Below are 20344 nucleotides of genomic sequence, written 5' to 3' on the forward strand. Positions count from 1 at the left end.
TAGGAGTTTCACGCTCTAAAATGGGAATGAACACATGATAATTTCTCACCAGTTGTCTCAGTAAACAGCTCCATCTGTTTCCCTTAGTCTTCAACTATTGTATTATAAGATGTTAATATAAGGCAATGAAATGAAGTTATGTTAATCCCCTTAATTTTGTATCAATTTACTAATGGCACACAACCAAAATAATTACTAACACATTGTTTTTTTCCCCTGTCATTAAGATTAATACTAATTGAAAACCAGTTGCACAGCACACTACCACATTTTTTTAGTACTGTATCAGTTACAATCAGCTCTCAAGACTCTGAGAGCCTTCTGTGTTCCTCTAAAGAGAACATAGTTGCTTTTTAGAGAAAACACATTAATACATCACCACTTAGTAAAAGAAGAAATTATTGTATCACAGGTCAAAGATGAAATAAAATAAAACAAATTCATAAATTGCTTTCTTTGACAATGTTACAGCATAGTTTCACGTATTTGCATTTACTCAATATTATAAATACATTTAGGGTAAAATATATGCATACTAATGACAAGAAATTTTCCTATAGGATTCAAAATCTTTAAATACTAATCATATTTAAAGGTCTACTAAAATAATTTTTCGTTTTCTGTTAAAACTGGAGAAAGGCAGTCAATTGCTAAATTGAAGCATTGTTATACAACTCAAAATTTTCTTTATTTTATATTTTAACATTCCATTCTTCTTTCATAAAACCATTTATCTTTGGTTAGCTTCAGAATTATTTTCTTTTCTCGGTGAACAAGTTAAACTAAGCACATAACTTTTGCTCCTGTAACCACAAAATATCAAATCTTTTTACAAAGACAGACTGGATTTACGTATGCAAATAGTCCTCTTTAAGTTAACAAAGAGCAAGAGAAAAGAACAAACAATACTTAATTGTGAGTAATAAAATCATTTCTAGATGAGAAAAACTTTAAATCAAGGGATTTTTTTCCCCTTTAGGTTTGAAAAGCTCCATAAAGACAGCATGGGAAAAGCTTTCCACAAAAACCACTGCATTGTCTTTGCACAGGGACTGAATGAGATGTTGAGCTGACTTAATTGTGGCAACAAAATCAGGAGAGAACCATCAGAGTGACAGTGCCTTTTGTCCGCTTAAGGATGGCAACGGCTTCTTCATGGGTCACCCCTTCTAGGCTCTGCCCATTGACAGCAATGATCTGATCGCCTCTTTTGAGACGCCCATCTTCGGAAGCTGCTCCCTGCAATTATAAAGTAGGCTTGTTTATTCTCAAAAAAAATGCTGCCTTGCAGCTACACAACAGAAAAAAAAAAAAGATCTAAACTAGAATGTAAATTGCTCTGCATGTACACACACATTGCTCTCAATGCTCCATGGGTACTCCACAGCCATTAAGCAATGATGAACATACACAAAGGAGGCCTTTCTCCTAAATGGTTTTAGCATTGCTATTCCAATTTGAGAGAGACTTTAGCAGTCAATAGATTAGCTGGATGGTTTTTTGGCTGTTGAGCACAGCAGTTGGTGGAAATTCAAATTAATAAAGAATATTTGGGAATTTGCCTAGCAGGAATGATTTTAGAGAATTCAGGATTTTTTTATTTAGTAAGAAATATACATACAAAAAAAGACAAATAATTACATAAGAACAAAAGCAGTTTTTTATGATAAGGTGATGAGAACCATAAACTCAAAGGACAAAGCACACATTCTGCTGGTTCTAATTCTAATTCATTCGGTAATTTTAAAATGGCTACTTAATGCTTGTTGCTTTGCTTCTCAAGGGTACATGGAGTTTTCTTAATCCTTATGGGTTCTAAAAGATTAAGATTAGACAGACATTACTCTAAAGTCTGAAGAAGAACCCCATCATAAGTGATGTTTAGAGAAGGCAATTATGCAATTAAATATGAGATTAAAAATATCAAAAAGTTAATGAGGAATCCATAATGATGAAATTCTTAAAATATGTTCTAACTAGCAAGCCTTAAATAAATTGTTTCTAGGCTGTGAAAAAGAACTGCATGACTCTTCTAGTCACTGCAAATGCTGTTTGTATTTTTGGACATACCAATGGTTTAAATAAATCTCATAAATTAAGCCTATAGCTTGATTGCTCTGGATATAACTATCTAAAATTAATATTTGTTTTTAAATAATAGAAACTTCCATCACAGGATAATTTAAAAGGTCACAAAATTAATCTAAATTACTCTATCCAATATATTTAGAGATTTTTATTTAAGTTCTATTCCTCTTCATTGTAAAAATTTTAGATTCTAACTTTTCTCCAGTAGAAAATCCGCTGTACCTACAACGAATTAACAATTATATGACTTAAATTACTTTAATGATTTTACCAATGTTGCAATAACTTTTATACTAGACATTCTTAAGATAGAACATGTTATTAAATGATGACAAATATATGCAATTTTTAAAATGGAATCCCTTGATTTCACAATTATTCCTTATTATAGGTAAGAGGGCTAGATACTCTTCAAGTTTTAGTAATAAATTTTTTATTTTACTTACATAAAATTAAACTGGTACCCATTTAATATTTCACAGAAAGAAAATATTAAATATTAGGGCCCTATAGCAAACATATTACAAATATCCAATTTTCGAAAAGCATTCAATTAGATCTTACTCTCTAAAGTTCATTAATATTTATACCTGTAGTTGCATAAAAATAGCACATATATATTATCAATAGTATTCAGGAAACTTCTATTTGAACCTATTTTTCTTTAAATACAACTAAGTCACCCACTGAACAAAAATATTTAATGAACTTTTTAGTTTGGAATTCCAAAAGAATGAAAACATTGTTGACCATTTGATATCACTTCAGGTGATAAGCTAGTTTACCTGCTGCTGAATAATATTAAGGAATGTTTATCAGGGAGAAAGAGGGTAGTTAAAATCCTCAAGCTTACCTTTGCAAACACTGTTTTCACATAAATGGGTAAGTCTCCATGAGGGCTGCCATATCCTCCAACTATACTGAAGCCCAAGCCTTCTGGTCCTCTATCTAGTGTAATAGACTTACACTGAGGAGGTCTACAGTGAAGGAAAGGGAAAAAAAAATTAGATAAAAAAAATCCATGTTGTGTGTGTATGTTCATAAGCATCTATTAGTTTGTTAAGTATGTATAATCTGAAATCTACAGTTTAATTCTCCATGCTACTAAGAGAGAATGCATTATGGGTATTTTGGAGATTCTTAAATTGTCAGTGCATGATGTACCTAGTTTCAAATTTGCATTTAATGGAATCCTACTTAACAGCCTAATTTCATTACTCATTTACAGCTTCCTAAAATCTAACATTAATGGCAAGTTCTCACTGCATAAAAGTTTAATCCAATTTCACTTTAAAATGAGAATGGGCTCGTGAAAGAGCTCAATGGGATGAGGGTTATGTGTTACATGCTGGAGACCTGAGTTTACAATCCAGCAATGTATAGGCCCCTGACCACTAACAGGAGAAACCCCCAGCAGGAAGCTGGGAGTAACCCATGAGCACCACTAATCATTAAATAAACTAGAAATATCAGTGTTTCCAAGTTAAGTGAAAGAAAAATTTGATTATAAACAGTGTGAAATGATATATCAAACTATTTAAAATTTTACACACACAAAACTCTCTTGTCCATTCCTTATTTTCTACTTTTTTGGTACTTGAGAGTTGAATAAATAGACTTCATTTATGTCAAACTTAATATCCAATACGAGAATTTTTTAAGTATCAGAACCAACTTGTTCCTTGTCACACAGCACAGTAGCATCAAAACTAAACTGTCTTCACATACACACATAAAAAAGCTAAGACCTTCAATTGTAAAAGCTAGGGTATGCACTGCATAATCAGCCAAAGTAATACTTCAGTCATTGAGAAGTCTAAAATACTAGCTTTCAGAGACCAGAGATTTTACAGTAGATAGGATACTAGTCTTGCACATGGCCACGCCATGTTCAATTGCCAGTATCCCATACAGTTGTCTGAGCCTTGCTAGGAGTGAACTCTGAATACAGAATTAGGAGTAAGCTCTGAACATTGAGAGGTTTGGCTCCCCCAAATAAATATAATACTAGTTTTTATATTTCATAATTTGTATGTTAGTTCACCCTCATGAAAGAGCTAGGGATGTAAAAACCATAATATGTTAATTTACCCCAAATCATCGTGAAATATACTGCTTGATGTCAGCCCAGTAAAAGAAAGACTAGAACTGACAGCATCCTGCTGATGGCCTGTGACCACACTCACATCTCCCCCAGCAACCACCTGTACATAAGAAAAAAACAAAAAGTAAATTTATGACAACATGGTTAGAGGCACTTTAATAACTCTACTTTATTATCTAACTTCATAATTCCTGCTATTATAATAGATGGAAAGAAATTTTACAAGAACCAGAGACTTTTTCAACTGACAGTGAAAATATTATGCCATCTCAATTCCAAAAGTCCCTTTTATGTTTTTCAAACACCACCTCAAAATGCACTTAGTATTTTTGATATCTTTAGAATATAAGGCACTCAGAATAAAATTCTGACAATCATTTACTGTTGAAACTTTATATATTTTTTCTCTTTTTAATTTTTTTTCTTTTGTTCCTTTGGTCAATACTACAGTGCTCAAGGCTTACTCTTGGCTCTGCATTCAGGGAAAACCCGTTAGTACTCTTGGGGGACCGAATGGCTGCTAGGGATGGAACCAGAGAAAATGTTTGCAAGGCAAAAATATTACCTGCAGTATGATCACTCTGGACCTTGTTATTTTTTTCCTCTTAAACAATAAAACAATAAAAGCATTAGAACAAGATATGATCAAGAGTGTTCCTTACAAAATTTTGGGGAATATCAAATACAGCCATTTGTAATCAAGGAAAATAATAACAGGAATTTAATAACATTTACAACTTTAATAGCAACACTTATATGTCTTTAAGGTATCCTTATTCTGAATAATACTTTGAGAAAAATTTTACCTGCATTTCAATGGAGCCAGAGGCATTTTTCAGTAAGTTAACTGCTTGGGTGTGAGTCATTCCCTCAGTGGATGTGCCACAGATAGTGACAATTCTATCTCCAACCTTCAAGGAAGAAAAAGAGCTGATGACTATAGAGAGTGGAACATTGAGACTGCACCATCATTTCCTTTCCTACTTTCCATAGCACATATACAGTGCTCTCAGGAATTGATATAGAACCAAGGAAACCACTAACCCCAATAAGCAGCAATCACAAAAAAGAAGCTGCACTTAGTAGCTGGTGTCTTTGTAGCTGGCTTCTATTATATCTAGAGAAAGCAAGGGGTGACAGAGATGAATTCGTATTTTCCCCCTTTTCCCTTGGATAAAAATTACTTCTATTAAAAGATTGAAAGTTCTACTATCATTTGAAAATCAGAATTTCTCTAGAAAGTTTTATTATACACATTAAAATTGACTCTAATACAGGGGTTGGCAAGGCCAAGTATGGTCTATTGCTGTTTTGGTTAATAAAGTTTCCTTGGAAGACAGCCATGTTTATTTGGCTGCTTTTACAGGGCAAATCTGACTAGTTACAACAGAGACCCATATGTCCCAAAAAGTCTACAAAATTCAATATTTGGTCCTTCACAGAAATATATTCTGACCCTGTGCTATAAATAACAATCAAGTTTTAAGTGTCAGTCCATAAAAAATGTCAATGGAGATTAAACTATTCCTAATTTATCTGTTAACTAACAGACTATTTACTAAGAAATAGTTCTATTTTGTGACCCATTTAGATTCATGAGGGCATACAGATTTTCCTTTACAGAGATCTTGATGGAACAGTCACCTATCTCAGGATTGTATAACATAAGCCTCCAACTTTCAGATGTTTCCTCAATTTTCAGGTAAATTTTTGCTAGTTATCTAACATTAAAGGTCATATTTATATGAAGCTCTAGAAAAACTGATCATCAAAGGAGCCTTCAATTTAATAGTTAAGTTGATGGTCACACAATGAAACATGCAAGAGAAACATGCCATTTCATACTATTGTATGAAATTAATTTTTAACTGCTCTCAGAGTAGGTGGCAGGTAGGAAAAAATTAAGGAACAACTCTAAATTTCCCCCATTTACTTAATTTAAAATTGTTATATAATAAAAATTTACTTCTAAGTATTCTTTATATTTTACTCAAAGTAAACTATGCAGTGACTTAACTAGCTGACTTAAGCACAAGTAAACTTTATTAACAGCTGGCCAGATCCAAACCCTCATAAAACTTTTGCTTCAATTGTTGGCCTGCTAGAGCTTACCAGTCAATTAGTAAAACTTACTCTGAGTTTCTGAGTTTGAGCTGCAACACCATTGGGATGCATCATTGCAATAAATATAGGAACATCACCAAGTGGGCTTCCCACTCCTCCAGCAATGCTGATTCCCAAGGAATCTGTAGAACTCTGCCATGAAAGATAAAGAATATGTTAGTCAAAGCAGTATTTTTCAATCGACATGTTTTCTTTGGCATAATAGTCTATGATTAACTCTGATCATTTTTCTAGGTATGATGGTAGAAAAATGAATCTGGAGAAAAGACAACATTATTTTGACACATTTTTAACATGAAAGAAAAATAAGCATCTGCTCAGGAAGTAAAATATACTACATTAAATTCATGTTGTATAACTGATGAGATGCAGGTAAACTCATTAAGTGAAAAGGCCACACCTTCTGGAATCAGATCTGTGTGTTAAGCCAAAAACCCATTTTTAAAATTACTGAGACCTAGATTAAATATAAGCCTCTAACCACTAGGTATTCACTGTAAAATATAAATAGTAGTCCTCTCAACAAAGGGCTGTATTGAATATTAAAATGTAGAATGGTAGGATAAAATGTCCACAGAGGGAATCAGGGCATAGCACAAGGGTTATTAAATTACAGTTGCTTTTATTTCCTCTCTTATGAAGAATATATTGTTGAAGAAATCCCTTCCAGGAAACTAGGAACTATCTGTTGAAAGCAAAAGCTTTCCGACAACTTTAAATGAGACAACAGTATTACTCTATATAGGGCTGCACTGATGCCATTTTGACAACTCAGAATATGTAAATATTTTTTTTTTTACTTTGGGACCACATGCACATGTATTTGGGATTTCCTTCTGGTTCAGTGCTCAGGGGTAGCTCTCAGTGGTTATTAGGTACCTATATGGTGCCAGATGTCAAACTTGTGCTTCCTGTATGTAATACATGCACTATTAATATACTATTGCTATCCTACTGATATACTAATGATGTATATCTCCAGCCCAATAATTAACACTTTTAACAAGGTACTATGACCAGAGATTTCAGCAAAGACTGAATTGGGCTATTTTTTTTACTGTTGACATAATGCATTTTTAAGATGGTATTATGAAAGAATAGATTAATAACAAAAATATATCTCCTTTTTCCTCAGTTACCTTTTTTATTTCAACTGTTCTTAATCCCTGTATTTCAGATGTCACTGTAAAGATGAAAAGATTTTAAAGAGTTATTTAAGAATTTTTATTATCATTTAAATTTTAATTAAAATTCAATTTTAATTAAAATTTTCAGTGTCATAAACTGGATGAGGAGGTTAAACAAGATGCAATTTTACTTATTTATTTATTTTGGTTAAGAGGGATGCTCAAGTTAGTAGTACCTGAAATTGAATCTGTATCTCAAAGAAAGTTTTTCTGAGTTGGAAAAATGCACACAACATCCCATTTCTCTTTTCTTATGTCAGACATTATATGATTGCATAACCCACTTTAATGAGTCAAGGAAAAAAACAAAAATGTGCTTTAGAAAGACACATGTACACAGCTGAAAAGAATAAAGTCATGAATATTTAAAAAAGAACTCATGGACTTACATGTCTATATTTCTAGAATATTAGTCACCTTGCAAATAGAGACTGCCATATGGTTAGTTTCTTCAATTTGAACAATTTTCAACCAATGTTCCAAGCCAAAAAAAAAAACAAAAAACAAAACAAAACACACCTCTGCATCTTGATTTCATGTAATTAAAACACAGAGGGATCATATTAATTTATCAATCAATATTTTCACAATATTCACAGTTAAAGAAGTCTTAATAACATTTTTTGATTTATTAGTTTCGCATTAAGCAGAGAAAGGAAATAGAAATAAAATGGGAAAGGTTTCAAAAGGTATAACTATTTTGTTCAAAATTATTGTCTACACATTTTCCCACATAGTATCATATGGGATAATTTCCTGAAAAAGCAGCTTAGACTTAAATTTAAACAGGGAGAAAACCCGTGTTGATGACAAATGTCAAACTAATATATCATACTTAAAATATCAAATCAAGGGGCCGGAGAGATAGCATGGAGGTAGGGTGTTTGCCTTTCATGCAGAAGGTTGGTGGTTCAAATCCCGGCATCCCATACAGTTCCCTGAGCCTGCCAGGAGCGATTTCTGAGCATAGAGCCAGGAGTAACCCCTGAGTGCTGCATGGTGTAACCCAAAACCCAAAAAAAAAAATTCAATCTTTTTTTATATAATAATTTTTATTTTGACTTATCTTACATGCATTCTTCTTCAAGGTACTTTCCAGTGACTCAGATGTACTTGATCCAGAGAGTGGAAAAGTGAATGATGACAGGCTTCCTTCACTCATCTATAAATACATAACAATTATTTCACAAAGTTTTGGAAGAAATGCCATCTTTTCTTTCTAGCAATGGAATTATATCATAATTAAATTATGCCATAATTAAAGTCTTTTAATGACATAAAGGGAGAAATACCTATTATATTACCATGGTATTTGAAAATCTGAAAAGCAATTTAATCAGTTCTTTTTTACTGCATTTTGTTTTGAAAACATTGCCTAATGACAAATGAAAACTCAAATTAAAATGATAGAATGGATTTCAATCAATTTAAAATGTTGTGGATTTTCTTATTCCATTCAAACCAATTATCTCAAAAATTTAACTGATATTGTACAAACAAACACCAAGACTGTAGAATTTGGACTACTAAATGGGCAACTAACAAAAGTCACTAAGGTTGATTAAGGGTTTTGAAGAAGGTTTGAAGAAAATGAGCATCTGTCACCAGAAGACAGAGAACAAATTCATCAACAAACTTAAAAAGGAAAATCAAATTTTTATTTATGATGGTGATTATATATAGTTCATACATAAGTAGCATTTTTGAGCTGAATATTGGTTGATAAATATTTTTATGAAATATATTGTATTTTGTTTTGGTAGGTTTTAAATATAACTGACTTTTAAGAATGCATAAAAAGGAGGACAAACAAGCTTGCCTCTTTGCCAAGCCTGTGCATATGACCTCTGGCATAATCATAACTTTATAATCATAATTGAAGAACTTCACTGATTTTCATTTTAGGTTCATGAACTGTATCACCCTGAAAAATTCTAAAATTACCCACCTGGCTGCTTTGAGAAGGCCTCCTCTCTGATTGAAACGGACTAGCTTTGATTCGTCCAACTTCCAAAGTTACTGTGCCGAGGGAACACTAAGAAAGTAGTTTTTAGAGTGGTTTAAATAAAGTGCAATTCACATCACAAAGAACAAGCACAATCAGTGCTGGCGGGTATGTGGAGAGAAAGGAACTCATATTCACTGCTGGTGGGAATGCTGTCTAGTCCAGCCTCAATGGAAAACAATATGGAGATTCCTCAAAAAAACTGGAAATTGAACTCCCATATGATCCAGTTCTTCCACTCCTAGGGATATACCCTAGGAACACAAAAGTACAATACAAAAATCCCTTCCTCACACCTATATTCATTGCAGTATTATTTACAATAGCCAGACTCTGGAAACAACCAAGATGCCCTTCAACAGATGAATGGCTAAAGAAACTGTGGTACATATACACAATGGAATATTATGCAGCTGTCAGGAAAGGTGAAGTCATGAAATTTTCCTATACATGGATGTACATGGAATCTATTATGCTGAGTAAAATTAGAGGGAGATAGAGACACAGAATAGTCTAACTCATCTATGGGTTTTAAGAAAAATTAAAGACATTACCGTAATAAGGCCTAGAGACAATAGAGGTAAGGGCTGGAAGGGCCAGAAGGAGCGGCTCACAATTTGAAACTCACCACAAAGAGTGGTGAACGCTGTTAGGGAAATAACTACACTAACAACAAGCATGACAATGTTAAAGAATGAGAGAGGTAGAATGCCTGTCGCAGGGGTGCGGGGGGGGGGGGCATTGGTGGTGGGAATGTTGCAATGGTGAAGGGGGTTATTCTATTTATGACTGAAACCCAACTACAAACATGATTTTGTAATCATGGTGCTTAAATATATATATATATTTAAGCACCATGATTACACTTCATTTATATATATATATATATATATATATATATATATATATATAAATGAAGTGCAATGAACATCTTTCAACTGGTTCACCAGGAGATACACAGTTACAAAGTTGTTCATGATTGAGTTTCAGTCATACCATCTTCCAACACCAATCCCTTTACCAGTGCACATTTTCTGCCACGTATGTTCCCAAATTCCTTCCAACCCTGCCAACCCCTATACTATAGTAAACATTTTTTCTTCTTGTCTTGAACATTTTTAGGAACACAATTTACTCTTCAAAAATTAGTTTACAACGCCTTATTTGTTTTTAAAAAATTTCTAAAGACAAGAATCTTTCCAAGGCTTTTATAGACCATTAGAGCTAATAAAAATAACAAGTAACAGCAGCATTACTACTGTCTTATTATTTTGTGATGTTTATGGAGATTGTTTTTATCAAGGTAAAGAGAAATTAAAAATTAAGCAATTCTCTCATGAAACATGTTGAGTTAGGAAAGTCATATGAACTAAGTAACTCAAGTTTAAAAAACAAAAACAATAAAATCACCACCAAAGCTCATTTTCCCCTTAATAGCAGAGGTACTCAGATAATTGGATAAACTGTCTACTGCTATACTATACCTGAACAGACCTGTTAACACATATATACATAAATCATACTGCTATTAATTAAAAAAAGGAATTAAAAACAACCTCCCTAAGGTCCTTTAAAAATAGCATGTGAGAAATGCTAAGACTGCTGTAGACATAGCGCAGTGAGGTGTATGAGAGGCTTTTCAAATGAGACACATTTGTTTAAATGCAGAGGACATGATTTACCTTGCAAGCTAATAGAAATCTACATAAATTTTTGCCCTGCACAATTGAAATGTGGATCACTAGAAGCCATTATGATAAAATAATTTACAGACAATGTTTATAACTGTTCAATAAAAAAGTAGTCTTTGTATTAATCACTGGTATCTTTATAATACTTCTGCTGGAGTAATAAGGGTGTGTTACTGTTGAAAATATTGCTAACAGGATGAACTATGAGAGGTCAAAATCTCAGTGTTGGAGTGATAGTACAGTGGATAGGGTATCTGCTTTGCATGTGGCCAACCAGAGTTTTATTCCAGCATCCATATGGTACACAGAGCTTTGTTAGGAGTAATTCCCTAGAGGAGAGCAGGAGTAATCCTTGACATCACCAGCTACAGTCTCAAAAATAAACAAACATAATAGACCTAATATGCATTTAAATATTTTTGTTCTGTATTTTTGTTGTTTGTTTGTTTTGTTTTATTTTTGGTCTACACATGGTGGTGCTCAGCTTACTTCTGACTCCAGTTTCAGAGGTTACTTCTGGTAGGTCAACTTTGAGAATCCAAAGTGTGAGTATAGTAAAGAAGTATACATTTGCATGTTGCTGAACTGAGTTCTATTCCTGGTACCCATACTGTCCCCTAAGCACTCATAAGAATAATTCCTGAGTGCAGAGCCAGAAGTAAGCCCTGAGCATCAACAAATGTTCCTTTATGCCCATGCCAAAGTCAAACTTCAAAATAACTCAATAGTTTTGAGTCAAATTATAATTTAGATTAAAAATTGTCTTTTTTTGGTTGAAAAAGCATAAAATATGGGGCTGGGGAGATAGTACAGAGATTAAAGTAATTGCCTCATATGCAGTCCACTCTGATTTGAATTCTGGCATCACATGTCTGAGCAAAGCACAGGGTGAGTAGTCCTGAGCACAACTAGGTTAAAAAATATCCTTCTACATTTTATGCCTCTGGAGAACATTAAGTCATCCTATCTAGTATGTCCAGAAGTGGATTATGAAATGATAATAGGTAGGATTTTAAGAAAATATGATCTCCACAGGTGACCTGTATGTTCTCTTTGGTTTGACATCCCTCATCTCTCCCTCACTTTTCAAAGAGTAGGGAAGAGAAATTTCCATTATGTCACAACTTACAATTAATCCAAAGGTGAAATTTAAAGCAAAGAAGATGAATACTTTCTGGCTTCTTGGTGATCTGATTATGTGTATTTATTTTAAGAAAATATGTCCATGATACTCATCTTAAAGATAAAACATTTACCATGATAATACTGAGTTCAGAACACTTAATCCAGTACATAGCTGTATAATATAAATATATAGTTTCATGGTTTGTCATTGAAATAGAACATCTTGCTTATAATTAAAGTAAGAGAGATCAGTATTAATTTGGTTATGGGAGTCCAGTGTTATTTCTCTTTCTTCTTCCATACTATAACGTTAGATTATTTTGGGCATTTGAAATTTTACCTTTAGCAAAGCAGCAACAGCTTCTTGGGTAGCATTCCGAACATTTTCTCCATTCACCATTAGTATCTGGTCTCCCTGCATCAGTCTTCCATCAGCATCTGCAATTCCTCCTTTAACAATATCTGACACAAATACTCCAGTATCACTTCTGTAACATAGTTTTGAAGCTAAGTATTATCATTTTATGTTATCATGTAATGTCTAATAAAAGATTCTTTTAACAAAAAATATATTTTTATAATATCTTCAGCACTATTAGGAGACCATATGTGGTCCTGGATATTGAAATTTAGTCGACCACATGCAAGGTAAGTGCCTTAACCACTTTACAGTCTCTCTCACACCTACTTAAAACATTGAATGTATTTCAATTCTTCAATAGATATATGTGAACAGTAGAAATCATTGCAAGTTACCCTTTCTTTAGCTAAGAGATCAGTCCTGAAAGTACTAACAAGACCTATTATGGTTCTGGAGATCCAAATTGGCTGATGCAAACAAGGCAAATGCTTTAACCCTTTTACTATCTCTCTGGTCCCAATAATTGCTATGAATTCATTTTATGTACCACAAGGGTACTATACACAGCAGAGACTGTATTTAAAGGCTAATTCAAGGTTACTAACTCTACTTTTCTATAACACGAAGAAGTAAAAATCAATATTACCTATAAGTTTATTAAATCTACTTTTCTATAACACGATGATGATAAAATGCTACATAAATATGTGGCAATGAGAGACAAAAGGACCTTTAAGTTTCATTTAGAAAACTTGCATTTTTTTGAGTTTAGGGATCATGCATTATTTTCCTTAGTACATAGCAGGTATTCAAAAAATATTAAGTGACTTTTGATTTGTGCCTTCAAAGGACCACCACCCAACTATGTTTCAAAAATAAATATCTTCCAGACTCCTTTACTCCTCCTTATTTTATTTCCAACAGAACCACATAATATGAATCATCTTGTTCTGCCTCATAAATTGAGGGGGAAATGGTACCAGGACCAAACAGTCATATGAACATTGAGTGGAAATAAAAAATGATCAGACTTGAACACCAAAACCCAAAGTCAATGACAACAGATTCGATATCCAATCTACAACAAGCTGTACAAGAGGGGACCAGTTACATTAGCATGCTGGGGGGCAAAGAAGGGAGATATAGGATGTGTGCTGGAAATGTGGTGGAGGGAAGACAATACTGGTGGTGGGAATGCTCCTGATTCAATGTCCTATGTACCTTAAATATTACTGTGAAAGATTTGTAATTCACTTTGGTCACAAATAAAAATTATTAAAAATAATCAATGTCTTGTATATAATAATTACCTGTAGTTATTAATAAGGATTCTATTCCTGATAGTATTCCTTAAAATTATTCAAATATATTTTTCTCCTACAGGCTTTTGTCTTTCTTAGTCTCACCTTTTACCAACAATACTTAATCCCAAACCTTTCCCAGGTTTCTTCTGCAGCTCAATTGTGAGGGTGTCATATACATCTTCCTCTTTGTATGGAGTCTCATCTCTATAGAGCGTGAGTCGCACTCGCTGTGGTGTCTGTCTCAGGACATTTATTGCTTCATCATGTGTTGCCTTTCTCAAGTCAATTCCATTTACCTAAGAGTAATGTAACATGACATGAAGGAAGTTGGTGAGATAAATAAAGTGAAGGGAGAGAAAAAAAAGGGGATAGAAGAAGGGAGACAGGGAGGGAGAAAGAAACAAACATCAGCTTCCACATAGTAGTGGAACAAAGTTCAACTTCCACTAGCTATTTTTTTTTTTTTTGGTTTTTGGGCCACACCGGTAAAATCAAACACATGGCATCCTCTCAGCAGCGAGATTGGCACACATCAAAAAGAATAAAATCATTGTTGGCTTTATGTGTGGAAACAGTGACTTTGTGTACTGCTCATTGAATGTTGACTGGTTTCACTGTTGTGAAAAAAAATTTGGACACTTCAAAACTAAAAATTGAGTATCTATATGACAGAGTAATCCTAATTCTTGGTACCTTTCCCAGGGTCCAAACACCCTATTCAGAAAAGACACCTGCACTCTTATGGTCATGATAGCACTATTCACAAAAGCTAATGTCCAAAACCAGATACTGATTAATGAAACTATACTACACAGTGGAATTATCTTCTGCTAGACTACAAGACAAGATCATGCAAAATGCTGCTATGTTAATGAAATTTGAGTGTATCAGTCAGCCAGAAGGTAGTAGCAGATGCCAAATGACCTCTCTCCGAGGTGGGAATTAAAGAAATATTGTAGGTTAAGTAACAAATGGCCAAAGGCAACACAATCCAAGAGCTACTCTATCTATAGTGAGCTCACCATCCCAGAGAGACTGGGAAGGAAAGACTGGGGAAGCAGAGGCAATGGTGATAGGAAATGGTAACTATGGTGGGAGCTGATTTTGGAATGTTTTAGACATAAATCCTTTCATTGATAGCAATATAAAGAAAGTTATAGATCATGAAAAACTAAAATAAAACACAGAATTTGGTACCTCCAAAATCTGATCACCAGCCCAGAGTCTTCCATCTTTACATGCTGCACCTTCTTCATAAACTTCATGGATAATAATGGCACCCTGATGGTCCAAACAAAACATACCCAGGTCTTATTTATTTTTCTTTGGGAAAAGTGAGCAAAATGGAGTGAAAATAAGGCAACTTCAGGGTTCACAGGTGTGCTCAGTATTAGAGCACTTGCCTGGCATGTATGAGACCTTCAGTGATTGATCTTTGGCATCACCAGGAAATAAGGCCGTTTTCTAGAGATTAAAGAGGCTTAAATACTGACTTGAATCTTGACATATCAGAATTCAGGGAAAAGTATAACAAAACATTTTTTTTCTAAAAGTTTCCAACTTATACTTCTTTCAGATGATAGGGAAATTTAAAGAAAAAGTAGTAAATATATAGATTATATATACATTTATATATTATACAATTCCTACACATAAATGGAATCATTAGTCTTGAAAAGTACTTCATGCCATGTGGAATATTCTGCCTACAAATTCAATTTTTCAGATTTACATCTATAAGGTTGAATCTAATTACATCTGGACAGTTAGAAATTAATATGAAATATAACACAGACAATTGAACTACTAGATAAATGGTTGAAACTAAAGGGATCTTATTGAGTCAGTAGTCTCAAGATTAATATCACAATAGTCACATAAATATTAAATAAATATTGAGCTGATCATGAATCATGCATTTTCAGACACCTTTCTATTTCATTTAATAAAATTTGTAGTGAAGTCTCAGGGTTTGCCATGTAGTTGAAATATCTCTGTATACGTCCTTACCAGCAGTGTGTCAGATCCCCCAACAATGCTTAGGCCCAATCCTGTTCGCCCTTTGGAAATCTCAATTGTTGTTTCACAGCCAGGGATAATGGGACAGGTTGCAAGATCAGAAGCAAAGATTGCTGGTGTTGATGATCTGCTTGTACCTAAAAGAATTTTTGAATGCAAGGAAACATAAATAAAATTTTATGAAAGGACAAATTCACCATACTGATTGCTTTAGGGGGAACAGAGCAGAGAAATCAGCTAAGAGAAGGAACAGAGTGGACTTGAACTATACCTTAAACATTTTAGCTATATTAAAAAAAAGTAGCAGTCACATATAATTAAATTCAAATGATTAATTTTGCAGGTGGGCACAAAATTACCTGTAAAATTATCTTAATACTATTTGTATTTTTATTGCTGGTGATTAATTTTATTTTTCATGTTTTGTTTTGTGTGTCTTCTCAGTAGTGCTATAAAACATAAAGGTCACAAGCAGCAGTGATCAACACACCATCTATAGCCAAGGACTAAACTCAGGACCTTGGGCAAGTCAGGGCATGCATTCTAGTCTTTTGGGTTCTTCCCAAGCCCAAAAATTGTTAGATATTCTAATATGAGCAAAAATAGAGAATTAAATTGAACATTAAGTTTCATTTTAATAGTCTACATTTCACTGAGCCAAACTTCTTACAAAATTACAGTTTGCAAAAATCTCAGAACCAGAGGTATGTATGCAAAGCCCAAAACCGTATTTAGGAATGATCACAAAATACAAAACATAAAAATATTTATAGCCATGTTTCTTATCCTTCAGGGCTTTTCAGATCTTTGTTTCACTGCTTTTCTTATCCTAGACACCTCATCATATGTAATCAAATCATCTTATATAATCAAATCTGAGCTTATGTAGAATGTTAAATGAGACCTGTTTGCAGTTTCTTTATTTGTGTCTCAATCTATGTTTTATAAACACAGATATAAAATCCAGGTGCATATATGCCCCAAATTAAATAGATTATGAGAAAACAAGGAGAATGTAATTTCACACCTTGTTTCATGATAGTTATCATATCATATGTTTTTATGATATACCGAAAAGGCATACAGCATATTTTGGAAAAACTAGAATACTTGATAGAGCAGCTTATGCTTTACACAAGATGCTCTCTTAAAAGAAATCTAAAACATATTACTTTCTTACTTCCCTAATTCTAAGAACAGGTGTACGATATTTTATGTTATGTGCTTCCTTAGCATTTTATATTTTTCTAAATAAAATTAAGGATCAAAACAAAATTTTAAAATAAGAAAATCTCCATAATTTTTTAACACGTCAGTGAATTATCCAGTTTTGAAGTGAAGGATAGGCATTACTTTAAGAGATTTTGGTCCAAATTTATTAATGTTTCAAATTTGTTTCCTTAGAAGAAACAGAACAAAAAATACGGGGACACAGAGATAGTTCCAAAGGCTGCAGCACATGTTTGCATGTCAGCAAGTAAATCCTTGGTTACTGCATAAACCCTTGCATATCAAACAAACAAACAAACAAAAATGCAGGGGAATAAACCCTTGCATATCAAACAAACAAACAAAAAAATGCAGGGAGAAAAAAGAAATTAGTATAAAACTTTAGATGACAAAGAGATTTTATTCATCAATGGTAAACAAAGCCAATTAATTTGAATGTGACATTTTTTTGACACCACAATGCTTAAGTTTTGTTTTATTAAACACTTGTGTAATTTAAAAAAGTCTTTAAAAGCAGTTAATTTTTCTCAGTATACTATACTGATATTTTATTATACAAGAAAATACCATCACATTGTCAACATATGTTCATTTTATCTGTTACTTGATACTCAAACCACAAGTCAGATCTACAAAGTATATAAAACAAATATTAAAATAGTTTTCTTCATTTTATTTTGGGGCCACAGCTTATCTCCTGTACTTTCTCTCTGACCCCAAGATAACATGTTTGAGACTTTCATTTTGTGCATCATTATTCCCTCATGTAATGTAGTATCATTGTAGCCATTAAAAATTAGAATACTTTTTCTCAAAATATTTTTAAAAATTTATTTAAGTTTTAGGGTCACACCTGGTAATGCTTGAGGCTTATTCCTGATTTTGTGATCAGGTACTATTTCTCCTGGGATTCAAGAGAGAATATGGAGTGCCAGAGAGCAACGCAAGGTTGAACACATGCTTGGAAGTACTCCATTTGTTATACTATTACTGAAACACAGACATTAAAATATTTGCACAGTAGAAAAAAAGGAATGCATAGTTCAGAATAAAAACATAACTTGGATGTGCAAAGCCCCAAGTTCAACTCCTAGGACCATATCATTCCCAAGAATTGCCATGTGTGAATCTGGAACACTGTTAGGTGAAGCCTAGGCAACTCCTGAGCACCACTGGAGTAGCCCTAATCCTCCAGCATAGTGAACTATCAGCCTTGTTAGGCTAGCTACTGCTGGGGATGATCCCTAGATCCCCTAAACTATGTTTTAGAGACCAATCTCTCCCCAAATAAATATATAAATGAGGAATGTATAAAATACTTATTTATGATTCTATACATAGAAACAAGGTGCTCAAAGTAAAGATCCTTGGAAGAACAAAGACCATCAGCCCCTTACTTTAATTAGGCTCAGAGTGGTGGAGGGGTCATCTAAGGCCTATTGCGAGTTAATGTTCATGGCACAAATCAAATAATTGTCTAGGTCTCTCTCTTTGAGAACTCAAATATTTATAACAACCCTTTACCAAGGGCCTCTCTTGGTGAAACTGAGCTACAGACAGAGAGCTGAACTCAGGTGTGCCATACAAGAAGGGCAGCAGGAGACCCTATGATACTTACTTGAGAAAGACTCTGGTTCTGGGGAGTCTGAGGAAGGGACCATTGGAGACTGAAAGATGCTCCTTTTTTCTTCACTAGCTGTAGCAGCTGCTGATTTAATAGTCTGGGAATTTTGATTCTCAGCACAAATGGTCAGTTTCACAGTCATCTTTGCTGTTTTCAAAAGGCTAATAAACTGGCAGTGTGTTGGCATGAGGAGAAAAAAAAAACGTAAAAAAGCAAATTATTAGAATAAAGTAAATCACTACTATAATGCAATCTACTACAATCTATGGTTGAGAGAAAAATCAGAGGCAAATTAATTCTCTCTTGGGCTTAAAGGTCAATACAGATTTCCAAATTTCTAGTTTCTAGCTTATCGTATTTCCTGAGATAGGTCAAGACAACAGTTAATTTCTTTTTTTCTCTTTTTTTTTCTTGCTTAATGGGTCACACCTGGTGACACTCAGGGACTACTCCTGTTTATATGCTCAGAAATCACTCCTAGATTGGGGACCAAAACAGATGTCGGGGAATCAAACCCTGGTCTGTCCTAGGTTAGCGCGTGCAAGGCAAATGCCCTACTGCTTACACCACTCCTCTGGCCCCAACAGCTAATTTCTTTTTTTATTCATATCTTTATTTAAACCCCTTGATTACAAATATAAGTGTACTTGGGCTTCAGTCATGTAAAGAACACCCTCCTTCACCAGTGCAACATTTACATGACCAATGTCTCAAATCTCCCACCTCCCCACTGCACACCCACCTGTACTCTAGACAAGCTTTCTACTTTCCTCATTCATTCCTTCACATAGTTATGATAGTTCTCAGTGTAGTTATTTCTCTAACTGCACTCATCACTCTTTGTGGTGAGCTTCATGTCATGAGCTGGACCTTTCAGCCCTCCTCTCTTTTGTCTCTGAGAGTTATTGCAATAATGCCCATTATTTTTATTAAAACCCATATATGAGTGAGACTATTCTGCATCTATCACTCACCCTCTGACTTATTTCACTCAGCATAATAAATTCCACATACATTAATGTATAGGAAAATTTCATGATTTCATCTCTCCTGACAGCTGCATAATATACCACTGTGTATATGTACCAGTTTCTTTAGCCATTCATCTGTTGAAGGGCATCTTGGTTGTTCCCAGAGTCTGGCTATTGTAAATAGTGCTGTAATGAATATAAGTGTGAGAAAGGGATTTTTGTTTTGTATTTTTGTGTTCCTAGGGTATATCCCTAGGAGTGGTATATCTGGATCATATGGGAGCTCAATTTCCAGTTTTGGAGGAATCTCCATATCGGTTTCCATAAAGGTTGGATTAGACAGCATTCTCACCATAAGTGAATAAGAGTTCCTTTCTCTCCACATTGCTGCCTGTACTGCCTGTTCTCATTCTTTGTAATGTGTGCCAATCTCTGTGACGTAAAATGGTACCTCAGAGTTGTTTGGACTTGCATCTCCTGATGATTAGTGATGTGGAGCATTTTTCATGTG

At 34.0% G+C, this 20344-nt stretch overlaps 1 protein-coding gene across 1 annotated transcript in view; it reads right to left on the minus strand.

Moving 5' to 3' along the window:
• Window positions 1-643: 643 nt before the first annotated feature.
• MPDZ (multiple PDZ domain crumbs cell polarity complex component) overlaps window positions 644-20344 on the minus strand; it is a 174445-nt gene continuing 154744 nt past the window's right edge. The window contains exons 35-47 of the mRNA XM_049769299.1: window positions 18857-19031; window positions 16000-16145; window positions 15187-15270; window positions 14092-14285; window positions 12665-12812; window positions 9452-9538; window positions 8575-8665; window positions 7456-7499; window positions 6326-6448; window positions 4999-5103; window positions 4180-4292; window positions 2942-3065; window positions 644-1239 (exon numbers count right to left, since the gene is read on the minus strand). Coding sequence (XP_049625256.1) covers window positions 1093-1239; window positions 2942-3065; window positions 4180-4292; window positions 4999-5103; window positions 6326-6448; window positions 7456-7499; window positions 8575-8665; window positions 9452-9538; window positions 12665-12812; window positions 14092-14285; window positions 15187-15270; window positions 16000-16145; window positions 18857-19031 — 1581 coding nt within the window. The 3' untranslated portion in view covers window positions 644-1092. The remainder of the gene's footprint in view (window positions 1240-2941; window positions 3066-4179; window positions 4293-4998; window positions 5104-6325; window positions 6449-7455; window positions 7500-8574; window positions 8666-9451; window positions 9539-12664; window positions 12813-14091; window positions 14286-15186; window positions 15271-15999; window positions 16146-18856; window positions 19032-20344) is intronic.

This window comes from Suncus etruscus, chromosome 1 (genome assembly GCF_024139225.1).
Source record: "Suncus etruscus isolate mSunEtr1 chromosome 1, mSunEtr1.pri.cur, whole genome shotgun sequence".
Taxonomy (NCBI): Eukaryota; Metazoa; Chordata; class Mammalia; order Eulipotyphla; family Soricidae; genus Suncus; species Suncus etruscus.